The sequence below is a fragment of the Felis catus genome, chromosome B1 (assembly GCF_018350175.1).
Source record: "Felis catus isolate Fca126 chromosome B1, F.catus_Fca126_mat1.0, whole genome shotgun sequence".
Taxonomy (NCBI): Eukaryota; Metazoa; Chordata; class Mammalia; order Carnivora; family Felidae; genus Felis; species Felis catus.
This window is the reverse complement of record NC_058371.1, coordinates 129949934-129969428: the sequence shown is the minus strand read 5'-3', so window position 1 is coordinate 129969428 and position 19495 is coordinate 129949934. Positions and strand designations below refer to the sequence as shown.

Genomic DNA, 19495 nt, shown 5'->3' with positions numbered 1-19495 from the left:
TAGTCTCTGTATTTGTGTATGTAACTTGCTGACTTAAAAAAACAAGTATTTTATCAGAGTCTCACAAAGCTGAAATTAAGGTCTCATTCAGCTGTTCTAATCAGGAGCTTAGGAGGTCTTTCCAGTCCATCCCTGATTTTGGAAGAATTCACTTCCTTGACATTGAAGGCTTGAGGTTCCATTTCTTTGCTGGCTCTTTCTCTCATCTCCTTCTGATATCCCTTCTCACACAGCCCTTTCAATTATCAAAACATAGTGAGTCAAATCCTTACCATGCTTGAAATATATCCGACTTCTGCTTTATATGACTAGGCCCACCCAGATCATTTCCCTATTTTAAGGTCAACTGTACTATAGAACATAATAACCACCTGAGTGATACCATATTCATAGATCCTAGAGATAAGAGCCGGACAAATTTGGGGGTGCTGTTTTAGACAGTCTACCTACTATGCGTAATTGTGGCTGTTTCCCTTATACGTACTTGAATGAATCATTGTGGGAAAAAATACATACCATGAACCTCCTTTTATGAAGAAAATTGAAGCTCTCCAAAGTAGTGCATACTACTACTGAGATACAGTGGTTTTGTGTTAATGCAGACTTGGATTTATTTTGGTCATTGTTTTTTAGTTCTATGGTATAGGAAATTGCTAAGACCTTGAAAAATGTGCTTAATACCACCTTCCTGGTAAAAAGGTGAGTATCCACTGATGATGTATGCAAAACATTTGGGATTATTTCAGAATTTCAACTAATTGTAGTTTTGTTATCAGTAATTGATTTGTGCCAGGTCACACAGCTAAACTGTGACACAACACTCAAATATGATCTTCTCTATCCTGAAAGAGAGATAGCAACAGGTAACAGGAAAAACACTGTTCGACTGATAGTTTTTTTTTCCCTTTATTAGATAATAGTTCTTAGAATAGTTTAGTGTTGTTTAATGATAACCTAAAACTTCTCAGTCCTCTTAACTTTAATTTATAGAATCTTAAAGCCAAAATTTTTGTTTTATCATGGAAGTTAATTATATAGTTGGGCACAGTATTCAGGCATTCACTACATAAGCAGGCATTCAAAAGTATATCTATTTCATAAATTGAAAAGCTACTTATTCCGAATTCATGTATATGCCATCTTCAAAGATTCCTGTTTTACAATGTACGTATAATGAGTATTTGAAGATACCACTGTGTATGCTGTTGCTATCCATTAGTGCTCTAAAAAAGAACAAAGCATGACCTTATTTCCTTTCCTTACTGTCCAATACAGATTTATATTTTGTAGCTGTGATCTGTAGCATCAGCTAATATTCATTGCTTTTTTGCAACTTAATTTCCTGACCTCCCAGACTGCCTGAAACCACTGCTTAAATTGAGTCGCATTATGCACAATTCCTAGCTTTCTGCTTTTTCTCCTCCCCAGACTTCTACAAGTCTGCTAGGATCCTTGAAAAACATCCTGAAACATTACTTATTCTGTATTCTTCATTATTGTCACAATTCAGCACTCTATAAAGCAGGATATAATATATTGATTTTATTCCCACTGCCCTTCTTCTCTGTCTGAAGGGCATATAAATGACCAGGGCCCAGGAGCTGGCTCAGTTCCTTTGTCCTGGGAGAATGGCAGAATGGTGCCCACTACCTGCAGCATGCCCTGCAGGCACTGTGTTTTATGAGATTTAAAGATTCTTTTAATGGAGAGACACCACACATGGACACTCCTGAAATGCAGACCTCCATTACTTACACTTCCCTGGGAGAGAAGGCCTCTAAACAGGACCATGCAGGAAGTTGCCCTCAGGCTGCAGAGTAACAGCAAACTTCAGCTGTAGGGGGCAATTTATGTATGGCAAACAGCATGGGGTTAGCTAGATTTCTAGGGCTCTCTGAGGATTGGTTAATTTCAATAATTTCAAGAACTCTGGGGAAAGAGGCCCCAGAGGCTATCCCTAGTTACCTGGTACCTCATTCTGTAGGGCTGGTATGTAATGACCCTGAAATGTGAGGGCCCAATAAGAGAAGCATTTGTTTTTGTTTTTTTTTTTAATTTTTTTTCAACGTTTATTTATTTTTGGGACAGAGAGAGACAGAGCATGAACGGGGGAGGGGCCGAGAGAGAGGGAGACACAGAATCGGAAACAGGCTCCAGGCTCTGAGCCATCAGCCCAGAGCCCGACGCGGGGCTCGAACTCACAGACCGCGAGATTGTGACCTGGCTGAAGTTGGACGCTTAACCGACTGCGCCACCCAGGCGCCCCAAGAGAAGCATTTGGAATGTGGACTTAATTAGTTGTTCAAGAAGGGTGTCTAACTAAACGTCCTCTAACCAAAGCCTCAAAACTGGGTCAGGATAGCATTTAAACAAAACAAAAATAACACAACTTTGTTAGACACTTCTAGGTGGGGAATGGCATGTGTTTGCTGTCTTTGATTACTTTTCCTTCTCAGAAACTAAGCTTATAGTTGTGTTCAAATGTAATTCTCTTACTTCATTCAGGATGTTCAGGGATAAGAGGTTCCCTATTTCTTATTTAAAACATGAAAAGGAAGCAAGTGTGACTTCATAACAGGAATGTTTAACAGCATATTTCTAACCCATTTCAGTTTTCTTTCTTGTAAAGTCTACATTGTGGGAAGGGTCACAATCACCTACCTTATTTAAAAAATACAGGTATAATGTAACAATTATGTCTGTCTTCTGTGAGGGAAAAAAATGCTCGTATCAGAAAACCTTAAGATCTCCTAAGGATATTTTTCCCCCAAGAATTTTGTATCAAACAAGTTCAATGGGGCAATATAAATTAATATTACTTTACCACTTGTTGGCTTTCTTTTTTGAGAAGATGATTGCTGATGAGTTTATAAGACATTTATGTCTTAAGTATAGTTCATAATTGATTTTGATGAAATCCACGGATTTAGCAGATGAGGAAACTAATTGGTCAGGCCTACTAACTTATCCTATGATGCTAGGAAACTTTTTTTTTTTTATCTTTATGCCTACAAAATACAATCACTTTAAGAAGTCTTTAGAAAATGAAACACAAATGTTTGTTTTTAATTTTACTTTCAATCAAAAATTTCCTGGATGAAACAAATAACAAAATAGTGAAAACTTTGAATAGTTTTTATAAGGATCATTGATGTGGAAATGTTGGGGTTCAGACCAAATGGTCAAGAAAGAATTCTTGAGATGTTTTTGTTGCAAAAAGTGGTTTTATTAAAGCACAGGGACAGGAATCGTGGGTGGAAGAGCTGCACTAGGATTTCACTGGTGACTGATTATATACTTAAAAAAATTTTTTTAATGTTTATTTATTTTTGAGAGACAGAGAAAGACAGAGGGTGAGTGGAGGAGGGGCAGAGAGAGAGAGGGAGACAGAATCTGAAGCAGGCTCCAGGCTCCAAGCTGTTGGCACAGAGCCCAATGCGGGGCTCGAACTCAGGAACCATGAGATCATGACCTGAGCCGAAGTCAGACACTCAACCCACTGAGCCACCCAGGTGCCCCGATTATATACTTTTAAGTTGGGAGGGGGTGAGGGTAGCTTAAATCTGTAAGCAATTTTCGAAGCAAGGTTTCCAGGACCTTGAGGAGGCTAGATTGTTAGGAAAGGATAATTTATTATTGTTTAATAAAACTTTAGTCAGGAGACCATTCAGATGTATATTAGTGGGCCATATGCTTGGAGGATGATTGCTAACATATATTTGGCTGGTAGAGATAAAGGAGGTTTCCAAAGGAATTTTTATATGTTAAAGTAGACTTACAGAATCCTGGAAGGTTGGGATAATGTTAAGCTAAGATTGCCTTTTGCCCTTAGCAAAGTGTCATCCTGGAGGCAGCTGAGTTCCTAGAGGAAGGCCACTCTGCCTGTCTCAAGGACTTGTCAATGGGCTGTAATTAATGCAAGAAAGTGAACCTAATAGGACTATAAGAACTTAGAAATGACAAGCCCATTGTCTCATAGAACTATTTTAACATCTCAGCACATTTCTCAGTGAGTCTAATTTTTTAAGGATTCCAAAAAATGTAGGATTACAATGAATTTGGTTGAGAGGTTATTGAGCACAGCTTAAGGGTCTTAGTATTATTATTAATGGTTTCCTTTTGTTTGACCTTTGCTGCAATTGCTTTTTCTGCTTCATTTTTATGCCTAAAGCCCTTACTTATCATAGAAATGTATGATTTTTGTCCAATAACTGGTCAAGAAATATTCTGATAGCAAAAAGAAATTCTGTAAATTAAAGTGTTTTACAAGTTATAAAGCCCCTATACAAATATCAGATATAGTCATCATTATCTTTTGAGTGATAAAGATCATTAGGAATAAGAGTAGACTTCCAAATGAAAGGATTATGCCAATATCCAAGGAGGCTTTTCTTTGATTGCTTGAAAATCACAGCCAATATACCACTGTGTCAATGGATAATGCTGTTTCCTGATTTGTATATGCTAAAAAATACATTTCTAAGATATTCACTTTGAACACCTACTATGCCTTTTCTATTTTTATATTTCTATGAAAACAATATTTAGGAAAAAAACACTATAAATCAATGAAATGTTAGTTCATCTCTTAAGTGACTGTATAAAGTCAAATCTAGAATCTTTTCAATTGAATGTAAAAAGAAACTTTTTATCATTTAGCAATTATTGATACTGAAATGATTTATGATTTTTTTTCAATTATGGTAAAACCTTAGATTTCGAGTAACTTGTTTGGTGAGTGTTCTGCAAGACAAGCCAACATTTCTAATAAATTTTTACTTGATAAATGAGCAATGTCTTACAATATGAGTAGTACATGACACTAAATGTCACATGATCACAACTGAGCCAATGGTTCTTGAAATTTGCTTCGAAGTGCTTTAGATTATAAGATTGTTTCTGGAATGACTTATGCTCACAAACCAATGTTTTGGTATATTTTAAACTAAATAAAGAATTAGAGCGGTGTTTTTATTGGCTTTATTTATTTGTTTGTTTGTTTGTTTGTTTATTAGAGGGAGATGGACACAGCATGAGCAGGGGAGGGGCAGAGAGAGAGGGAGAGAGAGAATCCCAAGTAGGCTCCCTGCTCCCAGCACAGAGCCTGATGTGGGGCCTGAACTCAAACTGTGAGATCATGACTTGAGCTGAAACCAAGAGTTGGTCACGTCACTTTGTTTTCAGTATTTAAAAACAGTTCCTCTTATGGTCCTGTTTAGATGATTATGTACCTACACTGCTTTATTTCACTAGTTATTCAGATATTACAGGTAGTATGCTGCTTTAGAACTCAGTTAACCCAAGAATCAGGGGCACTTGGGTGGCTCATTTGGTTAGTGTCTGACTCTGGATTTCAGCTAAGGTCATGGTCTCACAGCTTCTGGGTTCAGGACCTATATCAGGCTCTGTGCTGACAGCAAGGAGCCTACTTGGGATTCTCTCTCTCTCCCTCTCTACCCCCCTCCCCTGTGAATGGGCACGTACACACACACACACACACACACACACACACACACACACTCCCCCCCCCAAATTAATTAATTTTAAAAAATGATTTAAAATCCTTTAAAAAAAAACATAAGAATCATTTGAGGTCAGTTATTTTGGTAGACCTGCAAAATACATTGTTGGTTATTATACATTTTTGTGCTTTCTAACCTCTACCCTGCTGTTCGCTCCTACCATATTCCTATTTATTTCTTCTCTTTTTCCACTTACTCATAACATTTTGTCCTTTTTTACTCTGATAGAGTTGTCTGTTTCCTTTATTTTTTAAAAATCCTTTGACCTTTTTATTTATAAGAATTAGGAAATAACTTGTAAATCATAAAGCCCTTCAGAGAGAAGACCAGAGGTCTATAAATAGAAAGAGTCATGATGATTCAATACAAATTTTGACGTGTTTTTGTAACTAGTAGCCAAGAATTACATTAATGATTTTACTTGAGGAATTATGTGAGGTTTATGAGTTAGAAATTATGTGATTTTTTTAAACCTATATTTCTAATTTTAGCATAAGATCATTTTCAAAGTGATTTACAGATTCTACTTGCCTTTTATTTTTTGGTACTTAATTTGTTTATACAATAGTCTAAAACAATGAGTTGATTCTAATTCTAGGCAAAATAAATTATAGGATGTATGGTACTAGAATTGGCTAACTGAATTTGGGACAGATTACCCAAATATCTATATATCTGGCTGTGACTTTCCAAATTTATCAAATAAAAGGACAAGAATAAGATAATTTGTAATCTGTTTTTATATCTATATGTCTGATTGTCTAGTAACTTATGCAATGATGACATAAATGTTCATTTCATGCATAAAATGAGCTATGTGAAAATTACACTATTTAAACTATAACTTTAAATCACAAAAATCATAAATTAAATCACAAAATATTTCAAAATTAGCTGCATACATTTTTATACAACTATAATGAGCCATAATTTATACTAATTCTAATTATAATAATTCAGAGTTTATCCACATGTGCTTGTGGTATCTATAACAAATCATCCAAAAATTAATGGCTTAAAATGATAATCTTATTTTGTTTATGATTTTGCAAGTCAGGAATTTGGGAGTAATTTAAGTTAGGCAATTGGTTGTGAGCTTCAGTCACCTGAAGACTCCACTGGGCTAGATGTGCAAGATGGCTCACTCTGATGGCTGGTGATTAAAGCTGGGTGTGTTTTTGAAGCTGATAGGGGGCTGTTAACAGAAGTACATGTGTTTTTACTTTTTAGCATGGCTAGGTTAGTTTCTTTCTGCAAGGAAGTAACCTGACAAAGGAGCATTCTAACTGAGCAGTCCTGGAAGCTGACCTTATCTAGTCTTGAAAGTCATGTGGACTTAATTCCGCAGTATTCATTGGTCAAACAACAAAACCAGTCCAGATCCAAGGAGAGGGCATTGGCCTCCATCTTTCAGTAGGAATAGTAAAAAAATGATTTGTAGACATCTTTAATCTACCACACTAAGAGTTCCACATTTATAAATAATTACTGAATTTAGAAATAATGGAATTGAATTATAGTCCTAAAAATTAATTATGCTTGAATGAGAAACAGAAGATGTCATAATTATTAAAGCATATAGTTTATGAATGAGAAATATACATTTAAATAAGCACAAGCTTAAACTGGTTACATTAGCCTACAGGTTAATGAAATAACCTCATTTGAAAAATCAAGAATATTAAAATCCAGCTAATTCTACAATCAATATGATTTCTAACTCAGTAGATCATCCTGCCAAATAAATTCCACAAATTTGCAAATACAGTGAGAATATTGAGGGAATATTGCTATTACTTTTCCCCTAAGAGTAGGTGTGTTCAAGGACTTTTTATTTTGTTTGTTAAGCAAATACTTCTGTGAATATTGGCACATGTATATATAACAACTAAGAATGAAAGTCTAGATAACTAAGATTCATTTGCACAGTCATTCATAGTGAAGGCTTTTATAAAAGTTGGCTTCTGATAACATATGATAAATATTTAATGTGTTACTCCATAAGTAAATGCAAATGATACATTATCACCTATCTGATTTAAAGCTCTGAGATTGTGAACTTCTTGAAAAAGTTTCCCAGGGGGAAAAAAAAAACATCTGAGAATTATATAAAGTGAGCATATTTTTGGAAAACCATTTTTTTCTACAATTCTATTAGTCACAATATTGACAAATCTTCCATTTTAAATTAATTAATAAAACAATATACAAAAATATTATTGATAATTAATCTACAAAAGATAATACAATTGTATTAGATTCAGGCAGATGCCCAGATCCTCTTTCAGTAAAGGACCACTTCCTGAAGTAAGTGCAAATCCTACAGTTAGCTGACTGCCTCTGGCTGTTAGCTCCTGCCTTTAGGGCCTGCCTCAGCTCTCTAGCTGAAGTCAGTCTCATCTCTGGATGACCTGAGACAATGAATAAGTAACAGCAGCTGAGATCTAGTTCTCTTTTTATTTTTCTCCAAATTTTTATTGAAATTCTAGTTAGTTAACATATAGTGTAATATTGGTTTCAAGGAGTAGAATTTAGTGATTATTATCCTATAGATAGCACCCAGTGCTCAACACACGTACTCTTTTTAACCCATCACCCATTTAGCCCATCCCCACCCCCCTCCTGTTCATCAATCCTCAGTTTGTTCTCCATCGTTAAGAAACTCTTATGTTTGCTTCTCTCTCTTTTTTTTTCTGTCCCCAGATTCGTCTGTTTTTTTTCTTAAATTCCACATGTAAGTGAAATCATACGGTATTGTCTTTCCCTGACTGACTTATTTTGCTTAGCAAAATACATTCTAGCTCTATCCATGTCATTGCAAATGGCAACATTTCATTCTTTTTTATGGCTTAGTAATCTTCCATTGAATATATGCACCACTTCTTTTTTAATCATTCATGAGTTGATGGACATTTGGACTATTTCCATAATTTGGCTACTGTTGATAATGCTGCTATAAATATTGGTGTGCATGTGCCTGTTCGAAGCAGTATTTTTGTATCCTTTAGGTAAATACCTAGTAGTACAACTGCTGGGTCATAGAGTAGTTCTGTTTAGCTTTCTGAGGAACCTCTCTACTGTTTACCAGAGTGGCTGTATCAGTTTGCATTCTCATCAAGAGTGTAAGAGAGCTCCCCTTTATCCACATCCTCGACAGCATTTCTTGTTTCTTGTGTTGTTACTTTTAACAATTCTGATAGGTATGAGGTGGTATCTCATCATGGTTTTGATTTGTATCTCCCTGATGATGAGTGATGTGGAGCATCTTTTCATGTGTCTGTTAGCCATCTGGATGTCTTCTTTGGACAAATGTCTATTCATGTCTTCTGCCCATTTCTTCACTGGATTATTTGTTTTATGGATATTGAGTTTGGTAGGTTCTTTATAGATTTTGGATACTAACCCTTTGTCAGATATGTTGTTTGCAGATATCTTCTCCTGTTCCATAGGCTGCCTTTTAGTTTCATTGATTGTTTCCTTTGCTGTGCAGAAGGTTTTATCTTGATGACGTTCCAGTAGTTCACTTTTGCTTGTTTCCCTTGCCTTTGGCAACATGTCTAGTAAGAAGTTGCTGTGACTGAGGCCAAAGAGGTTGCTGCCTGTATTGTCCTCTAGGATTTTGATGGTTTCCTATCTCGCATTTAGGTCTTTCATCCATTTTGAATTTACTTTTGTGTATGGTGTAAGCAATTGGTCCAGTTTCATTCTTCTGCAACTTGCTGTCCAGTTTTCCCAACACCATTTGTTGAAGAGACTTTTTCCATTGGATACACTTTCCTGCTTTGTTGAAGATTAGTTGACCATATAGTTGTGGGGACATTTAGTTCTCCTTCATGAGCCCCCAGTGACTGAACAGGGAGTGGTACAAGAGCCTGCCTACATTCTCTCAACACAGGATTCCTCTAACAGACACCCTTGGCTCTGGACCTCTTCATTTAGATGGCAGAGGTTTGTCAGGTATGGGTCTTGGTCCAACTTCCTCCCTAGCCAAGTCTGATTCTTCTTTTCTTTTTATGTGAGTTTACTCTCTAATGGACCTTTTATTATAAATAAACCTTAACCACACCTCAGTATTTGTCTCCTGGAGAATTCACTTGTGACAACATTTTATTTTATGTTAAGAGTTCTTTTTCTTAAGTGAGATCTTATGCAAGACTTTGGGAACATAAGTACTAATACAATGCAGTTTTTGCCATCAGGTAGTTTATCATCTGATGTTATCTTCAACCTCCACAGAAAAGTTGCTAGCACAGTCACAGGACTACTTAGTTGAAGTACCACGAATTTGATTCTACATCTCTGATTCTAAGAAGCTTGATTATCCTCTTACCTTCTCTTAAGTTTGCTGTTTTTACCTTTGTGCTGTGAGGCAAGCTAAGCCATCTTTTCGTTAATATTTAAAATCTGTTAAAATATGTATTAAAAACAATGTGTGTAAACTCTATCCATGAAAACCGTGATTTAGGGAAGAAATAGGCATAGTGCAAAAGGAAAGGTACAGAGGTAATGAGCATCTCCCAGGCAAGCTGGTTGCAAGCAGATGAAAGGAGATATTAGTCAATTCAAATCATACATTTGTTATTACTTAGTTTAGAGGAAGTACAAATTATTAACATCATGAAAACCGGAATGAAAAGTACTATTTTTTCTAAGCCATTAGCTGTTTTCCTCCTTGTCTGTTCAGATAAGGTTAACGGATTCAGAAGAAATGGGAATTCCCCTAATGTAAACATTTCTTATTTGGTAATTTTATGGAAAGGAAATGTGTATTTGAGTAATTGCACATCAGTTACAGTGTTTGGTGCTAATGAAATAGCCTATCTGCTGAAGTGGAGGAGGCAAAAAGCCCAATGAGGCTGGGGAACAAGCAAACAACGCTGGAAGTATTAATATTGCATGAAATGACATATGTTTTAGATGCTATGGAACATGCTCTTACTCCCAAGGGGTGTCTTAGCCAACAAGGGGAAGCTTTCTAGTGGAATAAGGAGCAATGTTTGAAATGTCTCTAAAAGCACAAGAAATTGTGGGGAATAGAGAGGTGCCATGTGTAGAAGACTTTATAGTCCAGACCTGTGTATGGGTAAAGCAGGATACATAAAACATTTTGTATTTCAGTTCTGTAGGAATGATCAATGGTTCTAGGAAAGTTGGAAATGAAAAACTTTGAAGCTCCAGAAATAAGCAAGTAGCAGATAACGAAAGGCACTATATACTATGCTAAAGAGTGTTTGACTTCTTTATTTTCCTGAAAGAGGTGATTAGCTATTAAATAAGAAGGGATGTAATTTATTGCCATTTAGGAAAATATCTCTAGCAGATAGGGAAGGTGATAGAGAGAAAAATCGGTTCAGAAATTCACTGCATTAAGCCAGAAAGAAACAATGGACACCTTGAGTAAGTCAATGAAGATAGAGAAGAGTGCATCTAAGAAATATCAAGGAAATAGAGATTAAAGACTTTGGTATCAGATTTGGCCAGAGTGAGTAAAACTAAGAGTATAGGATGGCTTCCTGCTTAATTTAGGAAATATAAACATGTGAGAAGTAAGTAGAAGTCAAGTTTTCAGGTAGAGGAAAATGATGAGACGAATGCTGCCCTGGAATATCTATGGGACATTGCTGAGTATATGCTCAGTAAGTAGTTTTATTTATGAGTTGAGGCTTGGAAGGTACATGTGTCTAGATTAAGTATTTGTATTTGAGAGTTAGAAGTAAGATAGGCATAGAGTAATATAGGCCACGGATGTGTATGTATTGTGTACATAGAGGCTGTGGCTGAGCATACACACACAGTGAGAAGAAAATGCCCAAAGATAGTGCTCTAGTGAGAGGGACAAGTATTATAGAGACACCATCAAAGATAAAGACCATAACTTGGTAACTGGTTTGGGAATTAATATTTAATTATAGCAGGGGAACAAATTATAGGTAAAAGTATCTCTTTTAGAGGATAGCCATTTTTCTACTCATTATGTATGCACAAGAATGGGAGGAAAGACTTTAGGATGACTCACTGGTTTGTCTTAGGCAACGAAATGGACAAATGGATATTAAAGAAAAAGACTGATTAAAAAAACATACCTGTGTATATTATATAGAATAATATCTTCAGACGCATTAGCTTGTTTATCTTGCAACTTAGAATATATTATGAAAAATACCAGACTGTAGAAAATTTGAGTTTCATTAGTCATATGCAATTATCTCCCACTGTGTGAAGCTGACTTTCCTTATCAAGAGCAAAGTGAAATGGCTAAGCCTATTATGCTGTCTCTTTGATGTTTTTATAGGATATAATGAAAGATGAATGCTCAATGCTGAAGCTGCAGCTGAAAGAGCGGGATGAACTCATTTGCCAACTTCAGGAAGAGCTGGTAAGTGATAAAAATATTGGCCCACAAACATACTTTCCTTGCAAGGTTATTTGCTATAAACCCTCCAACAACTTTTTTGTTGACAATAATATTATGTATAAACTGTTAATGCTTCAATCGGATTAATTATCAATTTTATAGTCTTACAGATGTGAGGATTTGAAAATCTGAAAAATAGAATGGTCTCTAATCTATACTGAACATTGTATAATTCCAGAAACAGATCACTAAACCAAAATTAGATATTTTAGTTTTATCTATCAAAAATTGTAAAGACTAAGGTCATATTTTATTTTGTAAAGTGTGTGATTTGACTTCATACTGCTCTACCTAGAGATATGATCATGTAATATGAAGCAAAGTACTCAAAAATCTTAAACAAAAATAGATTGTACTTTTTATTTTCATAAAGCTGCCAAAAATGTATTAACCTAATTTTTGTTAATGTGATATCTATCTTGTATAAAATTACACAAAATATTAAATGTTTATTGATATTTTCAGGGGTTTTTAAAATGCAACATTATACAAAATTTATTAAGTTAAACTTCATAACCTGAAAATATATTTGGTAGGTAACAAGAACAGCAGTGTGCATTACTTAAGTATGTGTTTTCAACTTATATATGTATATTAACAATATTTTGCAATAAAATTTACTCTGAGTTTAATAAAAAATGATCTGTAAAATAAGAATGAAAAAGAGAGGAATGAGAAAGGAATTTTAATTCATCAAAAGTTCTTAATAATACTAGTAAAATGAAGAAGCATTAAACAATAAAAGAGCCTGACTCGTTATCAAGATGAAAAAACAAATCCTAGCCAATTATATTCTTTAGGATGATGTCAGAGTTGACTACATTAACAATGATATATTACCTAATTATTTGATACAATTAAATGACAAAACAGATTTTATAGACCATCAAGCTTCTGAGAATTCTCAACATATTAGTGAAATAGGGGACAGATTTAGAGCATATTTTATTGGTTCTTGACAACAGATAATGTTTTAACTGAAACCTGACCTTTATTGGGACTGTGTTATGATTGACTTGATGTTGGTTATTGGCCTCATAGGCTTATTATTGTTGCTTTAGAAAACCTATAAACCAGTATTTAAAATAGTAATAGTACTACAGACAAAAGGAACATGTCTTATGTTACTTGGAATTACCTTTTCTAAATAAGTAATAGATTTACTGTAAATTTATTTTATTACATTAGGAAAACATTTCTGTAGTTAACATAACTCCAGAGGTACATGTTATGTGACCAAGCTTTGTTTATGTGGTAGACAAAAAAATATTTAAGTTGAATGAAAATCATGTAGATATTAATGGATGCAAATAATCATCAGTTTTAACACAACAGAAAATCTGTTCCCTTTGTCAGAATGCTTATTCTTGGTGGATTAGCTCAGAAAGAAGTATTCATTTTTTCCCCTTAACATTAGTTGTGATTAAATTTAAAACATATACAAGACATCAGACCTCCATTTGTTGAGTGGAATGAGAAAATGATTACTCCTAAAGCTAATATTACATCATTATACTTAAAGTAATGTAATGCCCCTGCATCCGAGAAAGAAAGTCTTCTGTTGGCTGATTTAGTAAAATGACTTGCAAGAGTTTTGTTTTTGTTTTTGTTTTTGTTCCATTTTTATGCTATGTAGTTTGCATAACCATCTTGGATATTTAAATAAGAAAATGTTAACTTCTGAAAACAAAGTTTGTTTTAAAAAGAGGACTATAGCTGAAGAGGAAAGTGTGTAAGTGATTTAAGGACTTAAAGAAGGAGAGATGTTGCTGAAAAGAAAAGGGCATCATCAAAACTGGATTTGGAGCATAGAGGAAGGGTATAAGCCCATAAAAGCTATACAACCCACTTGGATGCATTAAAAATGAAGTCCTAGCACACTTGTGATCCTGATAACAAATAACTTGTGACATTTTGACAAGGTGGACATTAAACTTTACTTTTATACTTTACCTACCTACCTTTGAGAATTTGAAAACATTTCAGAGGAGTGCCTGGGTGGCTCAGTTGGTTGAGCTTTTGACTCTTGATTACGGCTCTGGTCATGATCCCAGGGTCGTGGGATCAAGCTCTACTTCAGGATTCTGCACTGAGTGTGGAGCCTACTTTGGAGCCTACTTGGGAGCCTGCTGTCTCTCTCTTGCTCCCTCTGGCCCTCTCCCTGCTCCCATGAGCTCGCTCTCTCTCTCTCTCTCTCTCTCTCTCTCTCTCAAAAAGATTTTTTTTAACTTTTTAAAAGAAAATTATTTACTTATTTTGAGGGAGCGAGAGAGAGCAGAGGAAGGGCAGACAGAGAGGGAGAGAGAGAAAGCATTGCAAAATGTCTTCTGGGGGCAAAATTTTCCTGAATTGAGAACCATTGCTTCAGGGTTATTATAATCCCCAATAAAATTGTATGTTATAGGTTTAATGTCTATCTGTTGGTACCCAGTTTGAATGAAGAAAAAAAAGTTCGGTAGAATGGATGGGCTTCTCCTTTGACCATTACATAAATAGTCCTTTGCATTGCATTTTAGGCTGCTAGAGCTGCTGTACAAAACACCATAGACTGGATGGTTTAAAAAATTTATTTTCTCATAGTCCTGGAGGCTAGAAGTCCAAGATCAAGGTGCTAACATGGTTGGGTTCTGGTGACAGCTCTCTTCCTGGCTGCAGATGGCTACTCTATGCTCACATGGCCTTTGCTAAGTGCATGTGCATGGAGAGGACAAGAAGGAGAGTTCTAACTTTTTTCTTACATGGGCACGAACCCATCATGAGAGCTACATATACCCTCAAGACCTCATTGAAACTGAAGCATCTCCCAAGACCCCCATTTCCAAATACCATCACACTGGGATTAGGGTTTTAATATACAAATTTGGGAGGGACACAATTTAGTTCATAGCACAAAATGTTAATGTTTATGGTTATATTTCATAGTTATATATTTTTTTCAGGCACTAAATACACATTTTAAATAGCATTTTTACTCTGTGATTTCAGAATTATGTTGGTTTAACTTCACTTTTTTTTCTGGGTTAGTAGATTTTGCAAAGCATAAATATGCTAAGAAAACCTAATAATTCTGATTTTAGATTATATATTGATTTTGGGGCAAATTATCCACATTATTAACTGCATTTCTAATAAGAATGTATTTTGTAATCATACTCTGAATTTATTCCTTCCTGTTTATCTTTAAGAAGAAGAAAAACAAAAATAAGAGGTTTGTACTTTGGGGAACAATTTCAAGATGTCTTAAATTATTATCCCTGAAATTTGTATGCATCACTTACCTTGGTGAGACTTACTGTTTTTTTTTTCAATAGCTAATTATTTGCATGTATTGTATGATGTACAAGAGAATATTAAATATCAGAATACCAGAGTGTCCTGTGTTTGTAGAAGTGTTAGGGCAACTAACTGGAGAAGACAAACTCTTTGGGCAGGAATTTTTGTTATGGGTAATCAGGAAACAATTGGTTCATACACTTACTTCTAAGTGCTTTATAATACAACAAAATCTTCTCTGCATTGCTATGAGGTAATGTGAAGGGTACTGGCTAGCTGTACCTATGTGACATGAGCTATGCAAATAATACTTTTATGTTGATAATAAATTATCAAAATAGCTTGTATTAATATTATAAAATATTTTCACAAACAAAAATTGGAATTAACCAAACATTTGAAATTCCTTTTTCAAGTTTGAGACTATTCCCCATCAAATGAAATCTTAATGTTTTTATTTGTTTCCTACCCTGGAAACATACATGAAATTTGCAAAGCTTTGAAGACTTTTAGTGATTTCAGTTCTTTTAGTGGTTTTCCTTTGAAACATATTTATTTTAATATTTGTGATTTACATTTGTAAATCCCTAATTATAGTGCATAGTATAAGACTTATTACACATTACTGTTTTCTCAACTTTTTATCTTTCTTTTCTATGGTCTCTGATTCATTTATGGTTTGGTTAGAATCTTTTCCCAGGGTGCCTGGGTGGCTGAGTCGGTTAAGCATCCAACTTCAGCTCAGGTCATGATCTTATGACTCATGAGTTCGAGCCCTGCTTCGGGCTCTGTGCTGACAGCTCAGAGCCTTGAGCCTGCTTGGGATTCTGTGTCTCCCTCTCTTTCTTCTCCTCCTCACTCGTGCCCTGTCTCTGTCTTTCAAAAGTAAATAAATGTTAAAAAATTTAAAAAGTTTTCCTGAACGTTTCCTTCAAATGGGGTATTGATGACAGGGTCTCTAAGTCTTTGAATATCTATTCACTTGAAAGATGAAAAATAGTGCTAGGGTTGAATTGTGTCCTCCCCAAAGCTAATCAATTAAAACCCTAATCCCCAAGGTGGATTATCCCATCCTAAAGGCACCAATCCCATAAGGCCCTACCTTTATGACCTAATCTAATCCTAATCACTTCCCCAAATCTCCACCCCAAATACCATCACATCAAAGGGGTAGGATTTCAACATGAATTTGGGAATACAATCATTTAGTCTGAAAGGGAAGTAAAGGTATCAGAGGTCTTATGGAATTCTACTCTTTCACTACAGCCACTTAATGACATTAGTTATGATATTACTGTTTTTGCATATCAAAATTCTCTGTAAGATTCTAGTTGACAAAAACTCACATCTGAGAAGAAAAATCAAAAACCTGGACAAGATTATTACTAAGGACTGCTAGGAATTACTGGTTCAGAGTAGGAAATAAGATGAAAAACTGTGACATGTACTTCACTGAGAATTATTGTTAATAAGGATATTAATTGAAAGCATGGAAAAGAACAAACTGTCAGAGTCAGAAACAATAGGAAGTCTTTTTTTAAAAATAATTCAATGATATTTGGATATATATTTAAATATAAATTGTACTTATTGTGTAGAGTATGTTTAACTTTTTCAGTATTAGAAATAGAACTCTTGGGGCACCTGGGTGGTTCTCTCGGTTGAGCATCTGACTTCGGCTCAGGTCATGATCTCTCAGTTCGGGAGTTCGAGCCCTGTGTGGGGCTCTGTGCTGACAACTCAGAGCCTGGAGCCTGCTTCAGATTCTGTGTCTGCCTCTCTCTCCACCCCACTCATGCTTGTGCTCTGTCTCTCTGTTTTTCAAAAATGAATAAACATAAAAAAATTAATAAAAAAAAAGAAATAGAACTCTTCTACCAGCACAAAGATTTAGGGATTTCATGGTATTTAATGCATTGGTATAAGTTAAGGCCAAAGGTCTAAACATATTGGCTAAAAGTAAGAATACCTAATCAGAATCAATATAACAAAAGTTATTTAAAATAAATTATTTTAACTTTAGGTTTAACTTTGACTACTGGTGACATAAAACAGATAAATATTTTTTCCCACTTATGAGAAAGTTTGGTTCTTTTTCTCAGCTATTAAGTGAAGGTCACGTTGAAGATTGCAGTGTAATTTTATTGCTAGTATAAAACTGAGGGACATTGTAAATATTACCTTCTTGTTCCTAAAATATATCTGAGAGATTTATCATAAACATTGATGGTGAAGTGTAGCCTTGTGTTTTGGGAGGTGGGGGGAGAATGGATACTTTCTTCTAAATGATTATTAATCTTATAAATGGCTTCAGAAACTTTATAAATGGTTTCACAGTATAGGTGAAAAGTTTACCCTATACGATTTCAGAAATTGAAGAAATTGGGTTTGGCATTTATTAATGGATTGATTAAAAATATTTTTGGGGCGCCTGGGTGGCGCAGTCGGTTAAGCGTCCGACTTCAGCCAGGTCACGATCTCGCGGTCCGTGAGTTCGAGCCCCGCCTCAGGCTCTGGGCTGATGGCTCGGAGCCTGGAGCCTGTTTCTGATTCTGTGTCTCCCTCTCTCTCTGCCCCTCCCCCGTTCATGCTCTGTCTCTCTCTGTCCCCCCCAAAAAAAAATATTTTTAAAGAAATTGAAGATAACTTAAAAGTAAAAATAACTTTAGTTGGACCTAAGACTGTAAATAGTAAAATTTAATTGCCCTAATTAGGATTAATACACCATGCTATGCATTTAATATTATGTTTTACCAGTAATTTAAATGCCTATTACTTTGTCAATAATGAATTTGCATGGGTAACCACATTAAAAAAGGTGAATTGTCAGTAATTTATGACTCTAAACTTGATAACGTCTATCATTTTATTCTTTCGTTTAGAAACTTTTGTTCATTTTGCAGCCCATCTGAGTAGAAAGCATCAGATTCTGCTTTTTACGGTATATTTCTTTAAAAGCATATTTCTACTTAAAAGCCGAGTTTCAACAAGTGACCCATAAATAAGACTTCAGCCAGAAAGTTTATGAACTGTCTGAAAATAAGTATGCTATGATACATCCCTCATTAAAACAAAGAAAAGGAAGGCAAAACAGAAATACTTCCAATGGTTGCCTTCATGTTTACCACATACCATTTAGACTTGTCAGAATGTAGTGAGAGCTGTTATTTTAGTCATCATGTGTTTCTAATCTAATGAGTGAGGAGCGGCATTGACTGGGAAGCACTTAAAATAATAATAAAACCGACTAAAAGCATTTTGCCTTTACCATAGGCCAACAATTTAAAAAATGGCAGTTGTAAGTCTCCTCCCTGAATGATGTGGGTTTTTGTTTGTTTGTTTGTTTTCTTATGGATCTGAATCCTAATTTAGTAACTTCAGGTTAGGTTGTTTACATTTTAATCACACTTTTAAAATTTCCGTTAGCACATTATTACTCATCTCTTAATAACATTGTATTTTTTTTTCAACATTTATTTATTTTTGGGACAGAGAAAGACAGAGCATGAACGGGGAAGGGGCAGAGAGAGAGGGAGACACAGAATTGGAAACAGGCTCCAGGCTCTGAGCCATCAGCCCAGACCCGACGCGGGGCTCGAACTCACGGACCGCGAGATCGTGACCTGGCTGAAGTCGGACGCTTAACCGACTGCGCCACCCAGGCGCCCCATTAACATTGTATTTTTAAATGAAGGTTAATTGGGAGAAGTTCCTGTTAAGGAGAACTTTGCACAGAGATTAACAATTCAGAATCTTTAAACCCAATTTGTGTTTCTAACCCCTGTAGTACTACATATTAAGGTATTCAACAATAAATTCAAAATAAGAAATGAAAGCATAGTTATAAAAATGAAAGAATCTTGAGATACTTCAGTTCTGTCATTTGATATAACCATTTGTAGTATTTTTAAGATGTAAAGAAATAGAGTTAGAACTACAAGATACATATTTTAGTTCATACATTAAGTATTTTACTGACTTTTAATAGCTGGTTCTGAACTTATTTTAAATTGTGTGTTTCCTTTTTTTTGTATGTTTTGTTTTAATGTTTTAAAACTAATGTACTAACCAAAAAAGTTGCATCAGGCATGATTTAATAGTTGCCTAAATTTGGCACCTGGGCTCAGTTGGTTGAGCATCCCGTTTCATCTTAGGTTATGATCTCACAGTTTGCGAACTTGAGCCCCACATGGGGCGCTCTGCTGTCAGCAGAGAGCTGGCTTCAGATCCTCTGTTATCCTCCCTTTCTGTCCCTCCTGCTCTGTGCTCTCTCTCGAAAATAAAC

The 19495-nt window shown here is 35.3% G+C and overlaps 1 protein-coding gene across 5 annotated transcripts in view; it reads left to right on the top strand.

Annotated features, from left to right (window-relative positions):
• The window catches only part of CCSER1 (coiled-coil serine rich protein 1), a 1296004-nt gene that overhangs the window by 568092 nt on the left and 708417 nt on the right, over positions 1-19495 (top strand). For all 5 annotated transcript variants that reach the window (XM_011281786.4, XM_045056881.1, XM_023252933.2 and 2 more), the window contains one exon: positions 11815-11898. In XM_011281786.4, coding sequence (XP_011280088.1) covers positions 11815-11898 — 84 coding nt within the window. The remainder of the gene's footprint in view (positions 1-11814; positions 11899-19495) is intronic.